At 40.1% G+C, this 22,822-nt stretch overlaps 1 protein-coding gene across 1 annotated transcript in view; it reads left to right on the forward strand.

The window, feature by feature from the left end:
• The window catches only part of LOC126209894 (uncharacterized), a 55,839-nt gene that overhangs the window by 17,717 nt on the left and 15,300 nt on the right, over positions 1-22,822 (forward strand). Inside the window, exon 2 of the mRNA XM_049939017.1 lies at positions 6,702-7,192. Coding sequence (XP_049794974.1) covers positions 6,702-7,192 — 491 coding nt within the window. The remainder of the gene's footprint in view (positions 1-6,701; positions 7,193-22,822) is intronic.

Raw genomic sequence — 22,822 nt, forward strand, 5'->3', positions numbered from 1 at the left:
TTACAGCAATTCGCTGCAGCATGCTGCAGCAGCTGCTAAAGCTTAGCCCGCCGCTGTGGCCGAGCGGTTCTAGGCGCTTTAGTCCACAACCGCACTGCTGCTATGGTCGCAGGGGTTCGAATCCTGCCCCGGGCATGGATGTGTGTGATGGCCCTAGGTTAGTTAGGTTTAAGTAGTTCTAAGTCTATGGGACTGATGACCTCAGATGTTAAGTCCCGTGGTGCTTAAAATGAATTTAATAAAAAGGAGTTTGTTTGGGTCCCGTTAACTACTAAATAACTTGTAAGAAGGGATTTCGTAAATTGAGTCTATTTAAAAACTTCATAAATCATCATGACCAATAATAGTTGGCATGCCTTCGCTCCCAGCTTCAGGCAGTGTTGGCTTCGGTCACACAGCTTGAGGCTGTTGCCAATGGGCATCACTGTGGGGGTCCGGATGGGGGTTTGTCGGGGACGGCCAGCTCGTCCCACGCATCCCCCGATCGGACTACGACTGTGGCTGCCCGGGATACTGCCCGCATTGAGGCTGATCCCTCACCTGTGGTAGAGTGAGAGGTCGTCTCGAGGTGTGGCAGGGGGCGTAAGACATTCCGGAGGGCTGAACGGAAGGCCTCTCCAGTTTGTCTGACAAACCGGTTTCAGGCTCTGTCTCAGGCTGATACTGATCTTCGGCCGGACATGGCTGCTTGTCCTGTTCCAGAGGTTGCCCCTCAGTCTGCAAGATCCGGGCAGTCGCAGAGGGTGGGTTTACTGGTAGTTGGGAGCTCCAACGTCAGGCGCGTAATGGGGACCCTTAGCGATGTGGCAGCAAGAGAGGGGAAGAAAACCAATGTGCACTCCATGTGCATACCGGGGGGGAGTCATTCCAGATGTGGAAAGGGTTCTTCCGGATGCCATGAAGGGTACAGGGTGCACCCATCGGCAGGTGGTCGCTCATGTCGGCACCAATGATGTGTGTCGCTATGGATCGGAGGAAATCCTCTCTGGCTTCCGGCGGCTATCTGATTTGGTGAAGACTGCCAGTCTCGCTAGCGGGATGAAAGCAGAGCTCATCATCTGCAGCATCGTCGACAGGACTGACTGCGGACCTTTGGTACAGAGCCGAGTGGAGGGTCTGAATCAGAGGCTGAGACGGTTCTGCGACCGTGTGGGCTGCAGATTCCTCGACTTGCGCCATAGGGTGGTGGGGTTTCGGGTTCCGCTGGATAGGTCAGGAGTCCACTACACGCAGCAAGCGGCTACACGGGTAGGTGGGGTTGTGTGGCGTGGACTGGGCGGTTTTTTAGGTTAGATGGCCTCGGGCATGTACAGAAAGGGCAGCAGCCTCAAAGGGTGCGGGGCAAAGTCAGGACATGCGGGGGCCAAACAGCAATCGGTATTGTAATTGTAAACTGTCGAAGCTGCATTGGTAAAGTACCGGAACTTCAAGCGCTGATAGAAAGCACCGAAGCTGAAATCGTTATCGGTACAGAAAGCTGGCTGAAGCCAGAGATAAATTCTGCCGAAATTTTTACAAAGGCACAGATGGTGTTTAGAAAGGATAGATTGCATGCAACCAGTGGTGGCGTGTTTGTCGCTGTTAGTAGTAGTTTATCCTGTAGTGAAGTAGAAGTGGATAGTTCCTGTGAATTATTATGGGTGGAGGTTACACTCAACAACCGAGCTAGGTTAATAGTTGGCTCCTTTTACCGACCTCCCTACTCAACAGCATTAGTGGCAGAACAACTGAGAGAAAATTTGGAATACATTTCACATAAATTTTCTCAGCATGTTATAGTCTTAGGTGGAGATTTCAATTTACCAGATATAGACTGGGACACTCAGATGTTTAGGACGGGTGGTAGGGACAGAGCATCGAGTGACATTATACTGAGTGCACTATCCGAAAATTACCTCGAGCAATAAAACAGAGAACCGACTCGTGGAGATAACATCTTGGACCTACTGATAACAAACAGACCCGAACTTTTCGACTCTGTAAGTGCAGAACACGGAATCAGTGATCATAATGCCGTTGCAGCATCCCTGAATATGGAAGTTAATAGGAATATAAAAAAAGGGAGGAAGGTTTATCTGTTTAGCAAGAGTAATAGAAGGCAGATTTCAGACTACCTAACAGATCAAAACTAAAATTTCTGTTCCGACACTGACAACGTTGAGTGTTTATGGAAAAAGTTCAAGGCAATCGTAAAATGCGTTTTAGACAGCTAAGTTCCGAGTAAAACTGTGATGGACGGCCAAAATCCCACAATGGTTCAACAACAAAGTTAGTAAACTACTGCGAAAGCAGAGAGAGCTTCACTCCAAGTGTAAACGCAGCCAAAACCTCTCAGACAAACAGAAGCTAAACGATGTCAAAGTTAGCGTAAGGAGGGCTATGCGTGAAGCGTTCAGTGAATTCGAAAGTAAAATTCTATGTACCGACTTGATAGAAAATCGTAGGAGGTTCTGGTCTTACGTTAAATCAGTAAGTGGATCGAAACAGCATATCCAGACACTCTGGGATGATAATGGCATTGAAACAGAGGATGACACGCGTAAAGCTGAAATGCTAAACACCTTTTTCCAAAGCTGTTTCACAGAGGAGGACCGCACTGCTGTTTCTTCTCTAAATCCTCGCACGAACGAAAAAATGGCTCACATCGAAATAAGTGTCAATGGAATAGAAAAGCAACTGAAATCACTCAACAGAGGAAAGTCCACTGGACCTGACGGGATACCAATTCGATTCTACACAGAGTACGCGAAAGAATTTGCCCCCCTTCTAACAGCCGTGTACCGCAAGTCTCTACAGGAACGGAAGGTTCCAAATGATTGGAAAAGACGACAGGAAGTTCCAGTTTTCAAGAAGGGTCGTCGAGCAGATGCGCAAAACTATAGGCCTATATCTCTGACATCGATCTGTTGTAGAATTTTAGGTTTTCTGCTCGCGTATCATGTCATTTCTGGAAACCCAGAATCTACTCTAGGAATCAACATAGATTCCGGAAACAGAGATCGTGTGACACCCAACTCCCTTTATTTGTTCATGAGACCCAGAAAATATTAGATACAGGCTCCCAGGTAGATGCCATTTTTCTTGACTTCGGGAAGGCGGTCGATGCAGTTCCGCACTGTCGCCTGATAAACAAATTCCGGCCTATGGAATATCAGACCAGCTGTGTGTCTGGATTGAAGAGTTTTTAGCAAACAGAACACAGCATGTTGTTCTCAATGAAGAGACGTCTACAGACGTTAAAGTAACCTCTGGCGTGCCACATGGGAGTGTTATGGGATCATTGCTTTTCACAATTTATATAAATAACCGAGCCGGCCAGAGTGGCCGTGCAGTTCTACGCGCTACAGTCTGGAACCGAGCGACCGCTACGGTCGCAGGTTCGAATCCTGCCTCGGGCATGGATGTGTGTGATGTCCTTAGGTTAGTTAGGTTTAATTAGTTCTAAGTTCTAGGCGACTGATGACCTCAGAAGTTAAGTGGCATAGTGCTCAGAGCCATTTGAACCTAGTAGATAGTGCCGGAAGTTCCATGTGGTTATTTGCGGATGATGCTGTAGTATACAGAGAAGTTACAGCATTAGAAAATTGCAGCGAAATGCAGGAAGATCTGCAGCGGATACGCACTTGGTGCAGGGAGTGGCAACTGACCCTTAACATATACAAATGTAATGTATTGCGAATACATAGGAAGAAGGATCTTTTATTGTATGATTATATGATAGCGGAACAAACACTGGTAGCAGTTACTTGTGTAAAATATCTGGGAGTATGCGTACGGAACGATCTGAAGTGGAATGATAATATCAAATTTGTTGTTGGTAAGGTGGGTGTCAGGTTGAGATTAATTGGGAGGGTTCTTAGAAAATGTAGTCCACCAACAAAGGAGGTGGATCACAAGACACACGTTCGACCTATACTTGAGTATTGCTCATCAGTGTGGAATCCGTACCAGGTCGGGTTGACAGAGAAGATCCAAAGAAGAGCGGCGCGTTTCATCACAGGATTATTTGGTAAGCGTGATCGCGTTACGGAGATGTTTAGCAAACTCAAGTGGCAGACTTTGCAAGAGAGGCGCTCCGCATCGCGGTGTAGCTTGCTGTCCAGGTTTTCTAGAGGGTGCGTTTCTGGATGAGGTATCGAATATATTGCTTCCCCCAAGTTATAACTCCCGAGGAGATCACGAATGTAAAATTAGAGAGATTCGAGCGCGCACGGAGGCTTTCCGGCAGTCATTCTTCCCGCGAACCATACGCGACCTGAACAGGAAAGGGAGTATGAAACGTCCCCTTAGAAAAATTAATGAATTACAGTGCTGATAAACCTCCACGTTATTTGATTTTCAAACAGCTGAGCAGAACTGAACGTACTCAGACATTTCTCTCTTTACTTATTCTGATCAACACTAAACTGACACACAATATTCTTAGCGCAACGCAGTCTGACTTTCAATAATCCCTACAAAAGAATGGCCCTTACTAACATTAACCTATACCTTTCACGAATCACTTACCTCACACAAATCTTCGTTACTGGAACTACTGAAATCCAGAGAGCGCCACTACTGAGAGCTAAATAAGATTCTAACTACTGAAGGCACTAACTACTGATAGGCATATTTAGCAAATGAAAGATTTTGATAGAGAACAAACAATGTATTTACCTTAATACTGTTCAAAATTCATTATATATATATATATATATATATATATATATATATATATATATATATATATATATATCAGTTCATGATATCCAGTATTACAAATTTACTCTTTCTGCCGGACACACGTCCAGATCGTCCGCTCTCAAAATTCTGCCATCTCTCTCCCCACATCCACCATTGCTGGCGGCTCACCTCCAACTGCGCAACGCTACGCGATGTTAACAGCCGACTGCCCAATACTACAATAGCAAATTCCAACAATGCAAACCAGCCACAGACTGCGCACAGCACAGTCAGTGATTTTCATACGGAGCGCTACGTGACGTTACCAACATAAAAACCTAAACAACCTACTTACAGGAGGTAAAGACAGTGCCACGTAAAGTGCCCTCCGCCACACACCGTTGGGTGGCTTGCGGAGTATAAATGTAGATGCAGATGCAGAAATTTTGCTTCCGCTCGCAGCAATGCTCAGATTGTTTCTATCTACACTACCGGCCATTAAAATTGCTACTCCTAGAAGAAATGCAGATGATAAACGGGTATTCATTGGACAAATATATTATACTAGAACTGACATGTGATTACATTTTCACGCAATTTGGGTGCATAGATCCTGAGAAATCAGTACCCAGAACAACCACTTCTGGCCGTAATAACGGCCTTGATACGCCTGGGCATTGAGTCAAACAGAGCTTGGATTGTGTGTACAGGTACAGCTGCCCATGCAGCTTCAACACAATACTACAGTTCATCAAGAATAGTGACTGGCGTATTGTGACGAGCCAGTTGCTCGGCCACCATTGACCAGTCGTTTTGAGTTGGTAAGAGATCTGGAAAATGTGCTGGCCAGGGCAGTAGTCGAACATTTTATGTATCCAGAAAGGCCCATACAGGACCTGCAACATGCGGTCCTGCATTATGCTGCTGAAACTTAGGGTTTCGCAGGGATCGAATGAAGAGTAGAGGCACGGGTCGTAACACATCTGAAATGTAACGTCCACTGTTCAAAGTGCCGTCATTGCGAACAAGAGGTGGCCGAGACGTGTAACCAATGGCACGCCATACCATCACGCCGTGTGATACGCCAGTATGGCGATGACGAATACACGCTTCCAATGTGCGTTCACCGCGATGTCGCCAAACACTGATGCGACCATCATGATGCTGTAAACAGAACCTGGACTCATCCACGAAAATGACGTTTTGCCATTCGTGCACCCAGGTTCGTCGTTGAGTACACCATCGCAGGCGCGTTCCTGTCTGTGATGCAGCGTCAAGGGTAACCGCAGGTAGGTCTCCGAGCTGATAGACCATGCTGCTGCAAACGTCGTCGATGTTCGTGCAGATTGTTGTTGTCTTGCAAATGTCCCCATCTGTTGACTCCGGTATCGAGACGTGGCTGCACGATCCGTTACAGCCATGCGGATAAGATGCCTGTCATCTCGACTCATACGAGGCCATTCGGATCCAGCACGGCGTTCCGTATTACCCTCCTGAACCCACCGATTCCATATTCCGCTAACTGTCATTGGATCTCGACCAACGCGAGCAGCAATGTCGCGATACGATAAACCGCAATCGCGATACGCTACAATCCGACCTTCATCAAAGTCGGAAACGTGATGGTACGCATTTCTCCTCCTTACACGAGGCATCACAACAACGTTTCACCAGGCAACCACTGCTGTTTGTGTATGAGATATCGGTTGGAAACTTTCCTCATGTCAGCCCGTTGTAGGTGTCGCCAACTTTGTGTGAATGCTCTCAAAAGCTAATCATTTGCATATGACAGCATCTTCTTCCTGTCGGTTAAATTTCGCGTCTGTGGCACGCCATCTTCGTGGTGTAGCAATTTTAATGGCCAGTAGTGTATATCTGAGTGCTTGCTTTATTTCCATAGAGAATCGCAGAATCCTACACAATGCAAGGAATAGCCTTAAGTCGGCTGTATTGTTTTCGATAGTGTAATATTTAACCAATGTAATGGAGAGTTCTGACACACTCCTTACAAGGTCTGCATACGTCTTTATTTGCAGGTATGGAGGAGGAGGTGCCTTAGAAGGAGGTAGCTTCGCTGCTTACGGAGGCCTCAGTAGCTACGCCAGTGGATACGGAGGAGGTGCCGGCATCGGTGCATATGGAGGTGGAGGCGGCTACGGTGGTGGATACGGAGGAGCTGGTCTCAGCGGTGTTGCAGCTGGTGGAGCAGCAGGTGGGGCTGGTGGCGTCGGAGGTGCATCTGGAGTCAGCGTCGGGACTGCACTGGTGGTCCGGCAGACGGTGCCGTATCCCGTTCCCTACGCAGTCACACGTGACGTCCACGTGCCCGTATTTGTGCCGCGGCCTGTGCCCGTCCCAGTGTTCACAGGAGGAGCTGGTGGCGCAGCTGGTCGAGGAGGTGGCGCTGGGTTCGGTCTAGGAGGCGCTGGGTTCGGAGGTTACGGGGGCGGCATCGGAGGTTACGGAGGCGGCTACGGTCTCACAGGCGGCTTTGGCGCGGGCAGCTATGGCATCGGTGGTGGTGGTGGTTTTGGAGGGGCCTATGGCGTCGGTGGTGGTGGTGGTTTTGGAGGGGCCTATGGCGTCGGTGGTGGCTACGGAGGCGGCTTTGGTGGTGGTGCTCATCACATCAAAGGATAAACCAGCAACGACACACGTATTACGAAGTTGGCAGTGCGACGTACGTCTGCAATGGCTTATACATACATTACCTGTTTCTCTCTTTAAGACACATAACGCGTTCTGAAGCATTGTGGCTGTAGCGGCTTCCCAATTCTACCTTGAAAATAGAAGATACATCAGAGTGAACCAGTCGTTTCATAGTCTGTCCCTAAACTTAAATAAGCAGGCTGGTATTTTTTTCCTTTTTAACATGCACTTTCAACCAAATCTTGGCGTCAGATCTGTTATGCTAGCAAAGTTGTATTCTGTAAATGATTAAATATAACAGCATCTTCGGTGCTGTCAACACAGCAGCCTCGATACCTTGAGGGCTATACATTCATACCCCATCAGCTCTTAGACACATGTGAGAATTTTCTGACAGAGCTGGGGTACATAATATTCTAAATTACATACTTCACTCCATCGCACTGTTTCTTCATATCAGCCAGTCATCAATATGTGGTACCGCAGTTCATACAGAAAAAATTGTCGTAATTAAAGACACGACATAAGTGGGTATAAATTGCAGTCAACATTGGGTAAAGTCCAACTTCAGTCTAATGCCAGTACAGAACAATACTGTAATGTCTACTTTGTCACAGAATAAATGAATTGAAATAAAATTTTCTCTCTGTCTTCTTATTTCCCTATATGACAGCTGTTCGTTAAACTGTTTGAGGAAAAACAACAAGTGCTAAACAAAAGGAATGGTGAATAGAATGAATGATGATGAAGCCCTGCTGTATAACAGATGCAACAGGTTTGGAGTTGCGACACCAAATAATCATATATGTGCATAAAATCATTACACGAGGTTAATGAGACTGTTGGCAGTGTCAGTGAACTGTCGATTCAAATGTATTAGTGCGCAATTCTTTCCTGACCTTACGATAAATTTCATACGAAGTAAATGAAATTAGGTACACAGTGAGGCATAGTGAGCACATCCATAAGGTATGGAACACGTGAGAAAAGCCAAAATAACATAACCCATATTTATAGCTGAAGTGATAATACAGGCAATCCTTCCATAGATACCGAGCGAGGTGGCGCAGTGGTTAGCACACTGGACTCGCATTCGGGAAGACGACGGTTCAATCCCGTCTCCGGCCATCCTGATTTAGGTTTTCCGTGATTTCCCTAAATCGTTTCAGGCAAATGCCGGGATGGTTGTTTTGAAAGGGCACGGCCGATTTCCTCCCCAATCCTTCCCTAACCCGAGCTTGCGCTCCGTCTCTAATGACCTCGTTGTCGACGGGACGTTAAACACTAACCACCACCACCACCTTCCATAGATATTAACTGTGATGGTCCTCCAAAATACAAAAGAAGTAAAAAATTACGTACATTTTTCATTTACTCATTAATTAAAAGGCTTACCACGAACGTTTAAATGTATACACAACAAAGTGCGTGAAATATTCTTATCCATTGTAGCTTAGCATTTCAAAACCAAAATGGTTCTCAAGGTTTATATAAACACATCGCTTCACTACACTGAAGCTGCGGCAAAGTCAGATATGACATGATATTCAAGTTATATGGTTAATAATATTTATCGAAAGTAAAAATCACTTGACAGAACTACAAAATTACAAGGAAATAGAATGGCTGGACAGTACTTAGTTTCATGGGCGAAATCCCATTACCGCCGACTGTTAATGCCCCAGCTTCTAGCAGTAGTTTATCGTAGGTTGCTACAGTAACAAAGACGCACTGGTCATTGCTATATTCAAGTAGAGTCGCCGAAATGATGGATATAAGTATAGGCTCACATCGCTGACTTCACTTTGTTGTAGAATTACGGAACGTGTTCTGTGCTGATATTCCAAGACATTTCTGGAGAACGGAGATCAATATGCGTTCTCTAAACAGAGGTCCTACCAAACACATCTCGTTATGTTCCCCCATGACTACCAGATCACCGAAGACAAGTTCGTGCAGGTTAAAACTACTAGAAGGTGTAAACATGATTCTCTGGGGAGACATCAGATGTAGTTCTGAAAATTCCTCAGTATTTCGAAGACGCAAGTGGCCGACATCTTCAGGTGCGGCGAACACACGTTGAAGTGGCCAGCGCTGGATCACATGCCGTGCTGAGTTGGTATCCTACGTCCCTGTTACCCAAGTTAGTTGAGCTGCGAATTCCCACAGTTTATGTAACAACGCTGTCCCCAAACTAAGACGTCGATGACGGAATTTTATATTCCATACAGTGTCCTGTACTGCGGCAATGCTCGGCCACTGCAGATTTCTCTGGCTGGTCCTGACGCGTGTGTCGTCGATGGACGATACATCTATCCTCCACAATGCGACAGGTTTGTCCAATGTATGACATCCCGCAAGCTACAGGACATCTTATCGGATACTTAAACTGTGATCATCTTTCACTGAGCCTATAAGAGTTCTGTGTTTCTTTGGCGGATGAAAGACGCATTTAACTGTGTGTTTCTCCAACAATCTTCCTATTTACGAAGAAACATCGCCAACATATGGCAAGATGATCATTCCTCTTTGCTCTTCACGTTCTTCCAGTTCATCACGGCGAATATCCCGTTCAGAATATCTGTTCTCTAAAAATCGGCGTGGAGATGGCTGCCAGTATCCGATATGGCTCGTGCTCCATGGACCAACGTCCTAAGCACGCCATTTCATTGTGCTGGATGGTGACAGCTGGTGGTCTGTAAGGCGGTGTAAATAGGTTTACAGTACATAGCGTGACCCAAGAAGCCATCCTGTTTTGTACGCACCAATACGTGCAGGAACGGTAGTTCGCCGTTCTTCTTCTTTTTCATCTCGATCGTAAACTTGGAGTTGGAATGAAGGCAATTTAGGTGTTACAAAAATGAATCTAGTGACACAGTGCCGTGGGGCAGATGACAAAGGTGACATCCACATATAGCAAAAAGCACATACGTATTAACTCCTCGAAGTATTCCATATTAAGATTGACACAGTGGGTAACAATGTACTACCCATTGCGACATCGTCTTTCCGTTCAAAGTATTGGTCATTGAATACAAGGTAAGTCGAGGTGAGCACGTGCTTAAACAAATCAACAAGATTCCCTTCCAGCTTCACGCCAGTGAGAAACAGTGATTCCTGCAATGGCACTCGAGTGAAAAACGAGACCGCATCGACAACGAGAACATCTGATGACGGAAGTCGCAAGTTCCTTAGCCGACGGACGAAATCTTCTGAATTGTCATTGTAGTGCTCATATTTTCGGACTAGAGGACAGGTGTTGGGATTACAAAAACATGCTGTGATTTGATTGTTGGGCTCCATAAGATGCCCTTTCTGTGCAGCGAACGTGGACTATAAAATTATAAAGAATTCAGCAACAAGTCGCGGAAACATAATTTATTTATCTTGTTGGAAATCGATTTCGACTGATATCAGTCATCATCGGTGCATTTTTCTAACCGGTGCATTTTTCTGCCAAGGACAGTACTTCTACTTATGGCATGTATCGGTTAGAAAAATGCACCGATGATGACTGATATCAGTCGAAATCGATTTCCAACAAGATAAATAAATTGTGTTTCTGCGACTCGCTGCATTCTTTGTCCATATTTTATGGAGTCTACAGTGACAGGGCACACCTACCTCGACATGGCGAACTATTCAGTTCCACAGGTGCCTCCCGACGTCATTTTCCAGCAGGTTGGTGCCCCACACCACTAGTGTGGCACAGTTATTCCATTTCTCCATGAGACGTGTTCTGAGCGCTGGATCGGAACGATGATGGGGGAGCGTTAAGTCGCATAGTGCTCAGAGCCATTTGAACCATTTGAGCACTATGGGACTTAACATCTGAGGTCATCAGTCCCCTAGAACTTAGAACTACTTAAACCTAACTAACCTAAGGACAGCACACACATCCATGCCCGAGGCAGGATTCGAACCTGCGACCGTAGTGGTCGCGCGGTTCCAGACTGAAGCGCCTAGAACCGCTCGGCCACACCGGCCGGCCGTAGCACAGGTCACACACCAATATTCAAGAAAGGAAATAGGAGTAACCCACTGAATTACAGACCCATATCACTGACCTCAATTTGCAGTAGGATTTTGGAGCATATAGTGTACTCGAACATTATGAATCACCTTGATGAAAATGACTTATTGACACGTAACAACCACGGATTCAGAAAATATTGTTCTTGTGCAACACAGCTAGCTCTTTATTTCCACGAAGTGATGAGTGCTGTCGACAAGGGATCTCAGATCGATTCCGTATTCCTAGATTTCCAGAAGGCCTTTGATACCGTTCCTCACAAGCGACTATTAATCAAATTGCGTGCATATGGAGTAGTGTCTCAGTTGTGTGACCGGATTCGTGATATCCTCTCAGAGAGGTCACAGTTCGTAGTGGTAGACCGTAAGTCATCTAGAACAGAAGTGATATCTGGCATTCCACAAGGTAGTGTCATAGGTCCTCTGCTATTCCTGATTTACAGAAATGATCTAGGTGATAATCTGAGCAGCCGCCTTAGACTGTTTGCAGATGACGGTGTAATTTACCGTCTAGTAAAATCATCAGACGATCAATTCCATTTACAAAATGGTCTAGAGAGAATTTCTGTATGGTGCGAAAAGTGGCAATTGGCAGTAAACAAAGAGAGGTGCGAGGTCATCCACATGGGTACTAAAAGAAATCCGATAAATTTTGGGTATACGATAAGGCACAAACCTAAGGGCTGTCAATTCGACTAAATACCTAGGAATTACAATTAGGAGCAACTTAAATTGGAAAGACCACATAGGTAATATTGTGGGGAAGGTGAAACAAAGACTGCGCTTTGTTGGGAGAACACTTAGAAGATGCGACAAACCCACTAAAAAGACAGCCTACATTACACTTGTCCGTCCTCTGCTGGAATATTGCCGCGCGGTATGGGATCCTTACCAGGTAGGATTGACGGAGAGCATCGAAAAAGTGCAAAGAAGGGCAGCTCGTTTCGTGTTATCGCGCAATAGGGGTGAGAGTGTCACTGATATGATAGCGAGTCGGGGTGGCAGTCACTGAAACAAAGGCGGTTTTCTTTGCGGCGAGATCTATTTCCGAAATTTCAATCATCAACTTTCTCTAACGAACGCGAAAATATTTTGTTGACACCAACCCACGTAGGGAGAAATAATCATCATAAAAAAATAAGAGAGGTCAGAGCTCGAACGGAAAGATTTAGGTGTCCTTTTTCCCCTGCGCCATTCGATAGTGGAATGGTAGAGAAGTAGTATGAAAATGGTTCGATGAACCCACTTCCAGGCACTTAAGTGCGAACTGTAGAGTAACCATGTAGATGTAGATGTACATGTAGACGTGGGCGTATGTTATCTTGTTGGTAAACACCCCCTAGAAATGTAGCACAACATATAGGATCACCAGACTGACGTACAAATTTGCAGTCAGGTTGCGTGGGACAACTACGAGAGTGGTCCTGCTGTCATACGAAATCGCACCCCAGACCATTACTGGAGGTGTAAGTCCAGTGTGTCTAGCATGCAGACAGGTTGATTGCAGGCCCTCAACTGTCCTCTTTCTAACCAACAAACGGCCGTCACTAGCACCGAGGCAGAACCAGCTTCCACCAGAAAACACAACAGACCTCCACCCTGCCCTCCAATGAGCTCCCGTTTTACACCACTGCAGTCGTTAATGCCCGTAGTTTGAGGTCAGTGGAATGCACGCTGCAAGGCATCTGCCTTGGAGGTGTCCTTGAAGTAACCTATTTGTATGTAACAGTTCGTTGTGTCTATGTGGTGCCAACGACAGCTCAAATTGTCGCTGCAGGTGCAGCACAGTGCTCCACAGCCATACACCGAACGGGATGGTCCTCCCTCTCGATGACGTCATTTGGCCGCCCGGAGTCCGGTCATCTTCCGACCGTACATTCTCGTGACCACAGCTGCCAGCAATCATGTACAGTGGATACATTCCTGCCAAGTCTTTCTGCAGTATCGCAGAAGGTACATCCAGCTTGTCGTAGCCCTATTACACGATCTCGTTCAAACTTAGTGAGGTGTTGATAAAGGCGTCTTTGTCGCCTTAAAGGCATTCTTGCATCGTCACACCACGTTGTCTCAAAGGTAACCAACGCTCACGACCGTTACAGAGTGCAATAAAACAAACCTAATTTGCATCCTCATAGCGGCACTACTAGCGCCTCTCTTTCGCAACTGTAGAGTAATTTGAATAGACATCATCTATCACAACTTACCAATTTTCGTTTATGTCGCACAACTCCTTCTTGGTATTGTGACTTTTTTTCCCGTCACTGTAGTTAGCTGTAGGACGAATAGTCGCAATGGATTGGTGGAACTTGCAGTAACAGTAGAGTTTGGGTACTTCTAGATCAGAGTAATTACTGACGCCATGTAGTTGATTTGTTTAGCTCCGCGAGTTTCCACCTGTTAGTTACTGCCTACTGGTCCCCACTGTTAACCGTTGATTTGCTATCGAGGGGGGTAAAACTAAGTAATGGTGTAGAGAGCGGTCTTAAATAATTCGTTAGATGACACAAATATTTCATTCTGAGGACTGTACTGAGAACAAGCACTTATTATTGATACGTAGATGGATTTACTGTCAAATGATGTGGATTGTTCCATGTTTTATAGCTAGTGTTTCTGGTTAGAAAACTGGTAAGTTAACTGAGTGTTACTGTGTTCTTGTGGCCCTATATGTGCTTAGCGCACTCTGAGGGAGTCGAGTGATCGCCGTCTTAATTAGGAGGATGATCACACGCCAAGACGGTAAGTGGTTCGTTATTGGTGTAAAGGAGTGATCTGTGATTTTTCGTTGAGTGGTAGACTTAATTTGCAACAATTCCGATTGAACAGGCACTAGAGAATTTCGGAATGAAACTGTACATGTTGGTAGTACACTGTTGATTGCTCATAAATTGTCAAGATCTTTCCCGTAAAGGTTGATGGTAACCTACTGGAACCACTTAGGCAGACTCGTCATAGTCAGATCATTGCTTACAGCTTTGAACTACGGAGTAAGCATTAAATTAGATAAATATAGTGGGTCGCAATTTGCCAACATCTGAAAAGGAATAATTTTTGTTTCAGTTGTATAACTTCAGGGCTAAAATGGTGGTGGCGGATAGGTCTTTTTGGATGCATTTTTTTTTTATAAATTTTAAGTCGCTGCACGGGGGAAAGAGAATTGCTGGCATTCATCTGTGGCGACGGCAGAAATGGCGCGTTCCACAGCAAATCATCGCTAAGTTACGTCAAAGAAGTTCGAGAGCTCGCTGCCTGGGGCGCTGACTTGTCCGCTTACTTTGTGGCTAAGAGGAGACACTATTAAACTCTGTAGTTTTAGTTTTCAATAAGTATTCCTTTTCTCAATGTACAGGACTGACTTTCCCTTACGTAGTTGAGAATGGAGCGTTATATATATATGTGTGTGTGTGTATCCAGAAGAAACAACAACGCCCGCATTTGCAGCGTGCTGTCCGCCCACGTATCACATGCAGTTTAGTGACTGTTTGTAACGTTATAAGCTTCACATCCACAGCCGTCGATTTCTGATGTACTAGATAAATCAAGTAAAGCTTCGACACATTAACCTGGAAAAGATTATTTGAAATATAGCAGAATGGTCCAAAAAATAACTTGTATCGCAAGAAGATAAGATTCAATAAAATTAAATTAAAGAAACGAAACTTCAGAAAGTTCGTAAGAGGAAAGATGTAAATGCAAAGATATTCTTAGTTGGCTGTCAGTTGGCTGAAAAAAAAAAAAGAAACAAACTTCAGAGATGCACTTATTTAGTAATACGTCCAGTTTGCGATATTATTTGAATAGAAATTATTTGCACAAAGATAAATAGGAAGGGAATATTCTATCCTTATAGATGCTTAATATTTACAAAAATAACTCGTAGTAAATACTTTGGAAAATAAAGGAAAGAAGATATAAATGACATTTACTTTATATTGAAACAAAAGAGAGATAAAACAGTCGTGGCTAAACTTGTATCGCTGACTCAGTGTTAAATTATCTCTTTGGTTTAAGTGGTCGACCATATTTCACAATTGGAGAAGATGCTTTACCATGTGCATTGTAAAATACCATAAGTAAAAGAAATTTCTTAAGCAATAGGTTTACCCCAAACTAATTTACATTGTTTGATAGGTGGTTGTTGTGTTTTAGGTCCACCTAGGGAGATTAATCATTTCGTAATATGAGCCCTGCAGTAGGGGACTACTCAAGAATGGGATACAATCCATTGACTTTAACCAACGATGTCAGAATTTGCCAGAGATGATTTATTACACTGATTTGACAGCAAAGACGAGTGTTCATAAACAAAGGAATGCAGGAGAGAAAACATGGTAGACATATATGACATCCATTAATATTTCGAACAGAATGTCAAGCATATCCCTTGTTTCAGTCCTGTACTTCCGTAAAAACATAAAGAAAAAAAGGAATAGAAATAACAGTAGCATGGAATACCTCAGTTGACATGTATATGAGTTGTATCTCTAACTTCAGTCGATTTGTATAGGTTAACTGCAGTATGGGATACAAAGTTACCACACATCGATTTCTTCGTTTTCATTAGAGTTAGTATCTTATTCTTCAGTTGATCTGTATATGTCAACTGAAGTGCAGGATACAAATTTTACGTATGTCGGTCTTTTCGCCGTCAATAGTGCTAGTACAGACTCGAAAAAAGCGTAGTGATACTTGGACTAGAAAAGGGAAAAAGAGCAACAACTTCAAAATTTTTTTTCTGTACTGCAGACGAACCCATACTTAACACAGAACAGTATAATATGACAAAGAAACACATCAAAATAGACAAATTCAGTACAACATAAAAAGTAGAAAACTAAACTTACCATACACAAACTCCACCATAAAAAATCAAAGCTTGCCTTGAAGGATGTCAAGAAAAATCACATACACAAGGACACAAAATCACGAAAAAACACACATACTTACAAAAATATAAACCCAGAAGTTCACATCAAAGAAAAGTGAAATAATAGGAATAAAATAAACAGAAGAAAATTACCTAACAAAAGAAAATGAAGATTGATGGATCAACCGCAGAAAAATCCAAATCGATATTTAACCAAACAGATCAAATCCACCTTTTCCGCTTAATCATCAGTTACCCACCCCACCTGCCATCCCAACCTGTAATTAACATACAAACTTTGGACTATACATTTGCCTAACAGTTTTAAGGAAACACTTAAATGGACAATATGTATTGGGTGCACTATGTCTCCATGAGTATTCGTCTAAATTGCTCTGTAGAGTCAAAATGCGTCGTTTCTCCCTCCCCACAACAGATTTTATGGCTGACCAATAACCTTCTATGCTAATGGTACAGCAGGCCGCTGTGGCCGAGCGGTTTTAGACGCTTCAGTTCGGAATGGCGCTGCTGCTATGGTCGCAGGTTCGAATCCTGCCTTGGGCATGGATGTATTTGATGTCCATAGGTTAGGTAGGCTTAAGTAGTTCTACGTCTAGGGTACTGATGACCTCAGATGTTAAGTCCCATAGTACGTAGAGCCATCTGAACATTTTAACTAATGGTACAAATCCCAGTTAATGAAGATCTAAATTCAATGTTATGATTGATGACTAGATGCTGAAAACCCCTATTCCCTAAATGCCTGTATGAAGAAAAACTATGGGAAATAACTACAGAACCCTCTGCAACATGATCTTCAATTAATTTCACCAAGACGTCCTTCATTCAACTAGGAACTGCCTTAAAAACTAGATCATCACATTGTGGACCTGAAATTACAGGCTCCCAGATCCATAAGCTCACCACAGGTTACCTCCTGTTGTACATTGTTTTGCCAAAATGAGACTCATCGATTTTGACTATAACACCCGCCCCCCTAAAGGCCTTTTGTACTTTATATATTCCCCATAAACTTCCCTACTAAAAGAATACTTTCTGAGACAGTACACTCACTTACATTTTTTATATTGTAATATTTATATAATATAACATAATATTTTCACCATATTTTGGTTTCATAATGTTGTAATGAAAATTTTACACTTTTATTTTATAATTATCTAGAATACTCCTTCCAATATTAATTGGTTAATTGAAGATTATTTTAATTTTCTTCATATCAACTGCTACTACATTTTTTAAAAAATACCATTGTATGTTCATAATTTGGTTTAGGAATAGCATGCATATATTTCCTTGGATCTGTTATGATTTTCCATTGTTTTTCCAAACACTGAATTATTCATTAATTTGTAGAAGTCTTTTTCAAAATCATTAGCTGCCATCTTACTCATTTCTCTATTAAAATTAATATATTTTTTCAACCAATCTGATTGTTCAAATGATAAGACTCTATGAATATTCTTTAATTTTGAACCCAGCCTTAAATATTGTTTAAGATTTCTATAATACACATACTTCTGTTTATTATTTTAAGTTGTTTATAATTTATTTCCTCCTTCTGATGCTAATGGTAAGTCTTAACATAAATCATGTAATTTTCTTGGACATTCTAAATTAAATTCGAAAATATAACCATATTTGCATTAATTTCGTATTTTAAGTATTTTTGAGGATTAAATTATTTTTGACCTCTCCACTCGATTCTTTTAAAGGTAAATATTGAGACACTGCCCACCCATATTAGTTATTTGCATCTAAATATGCTATATAATTTGATTCATTTGATAGCTTGTAACTTTCCATATATTTGTTATTTGATTTAGCATATCTTTTAATACTTTGTGAAATTAAACCTAGAATTCCCTTATCACGAAAAAAACATATCATAAACATGTAATAGTCCAATTTTTGTTATTTTTTACTTAGAATCCCATGCTAGTCCTGGAACTGTAAAATACCAAGATTATTGAGGTATACAAGATTTAATACATGTGTTTCTAAAATTTTCGAAAATTCAGCTAAAATTAAAACATTGTATTTATTATATAATTTTGAATATTCATCTAAATTTTAATATTGAATTTTTACCAAACGCTTTTCGCTCTTTCGTAATCATCATCAAAAATATTATCTTTATTCATTCTCGAATAAAAAATTCTTATTTTGGGTAATTTGGTTTCTTGTAATTTTTCTTCAGTGTCCACATATTCATAAGGATAAACTCTTTTTTAATTACTGAATCTAATTGTTAGCCTTCAAATTATTTTGCTATTTCTCTAAAGTATTGTTCTGCAAGATTAGAAAATAATTTACCAATACTTAACGCCATAAAAATTAATGTATCTAAAATTTTAAAGTTAATCCATCTTCAACTTATTTGCTAAAAGAAATAAATTTTTGTTCATTATTTTGAACTGCATCAGTATCTCGATTATCAGTTGCTATTTCTTGAAGACACAGATGTACATAGTAATTTGTTAAATTATGAATATAAACTGGAATAAATTTATATTTTTGGCAATTAAGATTGCAATCTTCATGCACAAATGCTCTATATTTTGCTGTTAAATGACAATGATCTCTTACTATCTTTTTTCCAAATTAAAAATCTTTTTCACAAATGTGACAAGTTTCTCTATTTTTATGATTAATTACATATTCATTAGTCAATTTCATTGGAACATACCGAATATACATTCTAGAAATTTCTCTTCACTCTATTTCCAACATTTCAACGAATTTTTGTGCTGTATCATTACCTGTGTAAGTAACAGGGTTTTTATAATCACCACTAGAATATTTAATGTAGTAACTGAATGAAACTGGTAAATGTTTTTACTATTTTTAATAGAAGATTTTCAGGGTTTGGTTGACACGTTTGAACGTCTTTCAATAAACATTCGAAATCTGAATCAATTACGAAAGGAATTCAATGAATGATTATAATTTTTAAATTCAATGTTTGTCCCTTAAAAGGCATATCTATTTTTACTTCTATATGTTCTTTACAATCGTTTTCATGGATGTCTAATTTTTCTTGTGAATCAAAATATCTTGAACATCTATCACAAAGATAAATTCTAACATTGTGTTTGCTTGTTTGTTTACTGATTAATCTAGATAAATCTTTTAAACAACAATAATGTAAATTATTTTCATTTCGAATTAAAAGATGATTAACATGTCTTTGTTGACTATTTTGTTTATAATACAGAGGATAAATATTTTCTTCTTATTCAGAATCCCTATCTGCGTAGACATTAACTGAAATATTTTATTTCTTTTCAAATTTTGGAATATCTTTTATCTGAAATGAAAAATTAATTTTCTAATTTTCAAAAGTATCATATAATTCTAATCCAATATTTTTATATTTACTAACGCTTTCTGTAGCACGTTCTACAGGATATAATGCTGGTATTATTGAATAAACAAAGTCCTTTTTTCGTTGGCTTTTACATTAAGTACAGATTTTATATGTTTAATTACTTTTGGTACATCGATATGAAAAGAACCAAAAATTAGATTGTGTTTATCATCATTTAAGACTAAATTATCTATATAAAATAAAAACCAATCAGATTTTTTCCTTTACACTTCTTCCATTGAAGTTAGTAGCTTATTTGTTAATGTTTGGTAATAATCTTCTAAATCTGTTGTTCTTAATAAATTTTAATTATATGCCTTAAAATCAATACTTATACTTCATTTTGTCTTTTAAAATTACAATAAAATTTTCAGTTAACTTTAATTGCTCTTCTTTGAGTCAAGATATTCTTTAATTTGTTGATTATTTCTTCTTTAATTTGATTTAAAAATTCTTGTGGTTCCACAAGATTATCAGATTTACTAATTCCACAAGTTATTATTCTTTATGTGAAAGCAGAACCTTTTCTATAAATTTGTTTAGTTGATTTGAAAAAACTTTCATCACCTAGAAAACTAAAATCTGGTAAACTTTTCTGACAACTTTTTTGTTTAATTTCTTGATTTTACCTGGTAGAATGTTTCTGAAATAATAGTCGTTATCGATATTAACACATTTACCCACAGATCTGTTGATAAATGCATTCAATTATTTTTTTAAAGATTAGGATATTTTTTAAATATTTATGTTTACAGATTTTATGAAGCTCATTCAAAGATTTTTACTCAAATCTTTATTGTTACTAATTTTAACTTCAGTTCCTTCGATAAGTTAAATTATTTCCCCTTTTTAAATTTAGAATAATTTTTATTTTTCGGCTTTTTGATAAACTTCTTTTCAGTTGTTTCGCTTAATTCATTATTTCATTGTTATTACTAATGCCAACAGAATTTACAATAAATTCAATTGATTGACTTTATTTAAGTTTAGAATACTTCCTCAACTTTTCTTCTTTTAGTTGATCAAACTTCATTAATAAATTATAGATTTTAGTTTGCTGTTCTTTATTCCTTTATTCATTTCTTTCCTATTAAAATAATCAATAAAGTCAAATGGATAGTCACATTTGAATAACCATTTTCTTGACATAAATTTTCTAAACCATTTAAACTGAGTCCATACTTTCCTGTACAATAATTTTGTAAGCTATTTAATAGCTCAGATTTGGTCACCGTTTTTACACTGTATTTATAGAGAACGAAATTTGTTTTTGTTTATTTAAATGTTTTCAGTTAAATGTACCTTTTGAGATTTTTGGTTTGATGGTTGTTATTTATAAAGAATTAAATTTATTAGATTTGAATTTTTTATGAGGAAATGAGAATTTGGTTTTTTTGGTAGAGGCTAATGAGATTTTTTGGTTCTTACTTATAAGGAATAAAATTAATTAGATTTAAAAATTATTAACTTATGAAATGAGAATTTGATTTTTTGAACATGGCAAAATGAGATTGTTTGGTTCTTATTTATAAAGAATCAAACTCATTAGATTTAAAAAAAAATTTATTGTGCAAAAGAGAATTTTGTTTTCTTTAATACAGCAAAATGAGACTTTTTGGTTCTTATTTATAAATAATCAAATTTATTAGATTTGAAAATTTTTAATTGAGGAAATGATAATTTGGTTATTTGAATATAAGTAAATGAGATTTTTTGGTTCTTATTTATAGAGAATAAAATTTATTAGATTTGAAAATTTTTAAATGAGGTCATGAGAATTTTGTTTCTCCAGTATGGGAAAATGAGATTTTCTAAAAATTTTCTATTCTTCTTTTAATTAAATCAGATTTCCTTTTCTATAATTTTCTAAATTGTTTCAAATAGAACAGCTTTGATCGCCATTTTTGTTCCCATTTATTTACGTGGAATTTAATTTTTGGATGTAGGGAAATGAGACTTTTTGGTTGGGAAGCTGCGAAATTGGATTCTTGGTTAGCATCCTGCAAATTTGACTCATAAATCCTCTTTGTGCCAGTCTCTCTTAGACATACTCGCCCACCACACAGCTTGGCGACCAGAAGTGATAGTCTATGATGCCATTTCTTTTCATATCATGACCCCTTTGGTTGTCACCCACAGCACACTCAGGGAACAGCATCGAATATATTCTACATCCTGTTCACTTTTTCTTAATTGCAGGCCACCCTTACATTTCAACAAGAAAACGCCCACCCGCTCACGACGAGAGTTTCTACTGCATTTCTTCGTGCTTGTCAAACCTCAACTTGGCCAGAAGGAAATCAGATCTCTTTCCAATTGAGAACGTTGGGAGCATGGGATTTTTGACGTTCTATAGCGCCAATTTGATAGTTGAGTATGTCATAGCCCAGGAGAACGTCCAACAACTCTTTCAATCAATGTCAATCCGAATAAATGCCTGCACGAGGGCCCGAGGTGGACCAATGCGTTATTTACTTGCTCAGTTTGTGAAGCTCTATCTCTTGAATAAACTATCCAATTTTACTGAAATTATAATCACTTATTAGTCTGTACATGCACATCACATTTAGCGATCCATCCCATTCCTATAATTCCTCCATAGTGCGTCGATTTTTCCTTTTGTTTCTTTCTTGTCTTAGTACATACGTGTAACTACTCATTAGTGATTGGAAGCAGTTACACACACCGGAAGATTACATAAAGTTTTATCCAGGTGGTCCAAATAACCTTTCACGATATGCTTGCATCAGTTATCTCTTCGATATCTAATTTTTAAACCTCGACTGGTGTCACAGTGTGCGAGACTTCAATCCTTGCTCACAACAGCTTCTATCTCTCGGCAGAATTTTTTTAAAATTGGAGCACAAACTAATCTAATGCTATTAATGAGGAATATTCTTTTAGTACTCCATGTGAATTTTATGTGATCTAGTTTCAATGTAATCCATTGGAAGCTGTCTATAAAGCCTACACCACATGTCAAAATCGGTAAAGATAACGACTGCCACTGTAACCTCTCTACTTAAGGCGTATCTTTAGAATATTTTCAAACAAATTCGATCTGAACACCGAGCCTACTTCCAACTACAAAAATATTCTTCACCATGACGTATAAATACTGTGTCTGAAATATCTTCACTACACAAATAGCATAATGCTGCAAATACACTTTATATTCAGATATATGACATATTTCGTTATAGTTTACTTCTGTAGAA

Source organism: Schistocerca nitens, chromosome 10 (genome assembly GCF_023898315.1).
Source record: "Schistocerca nitens isolate TAMUIC-IGC-003100 chromosome 10, iqSchNite1.1, whole genome shotgun sequence".
NCBI classification, from domain to species: Eukaryota; Metazoa; Arthropoda; class Insecta; order Orthoptera; family Acrididae; genus Schistocerca; species Schistocerca nitens.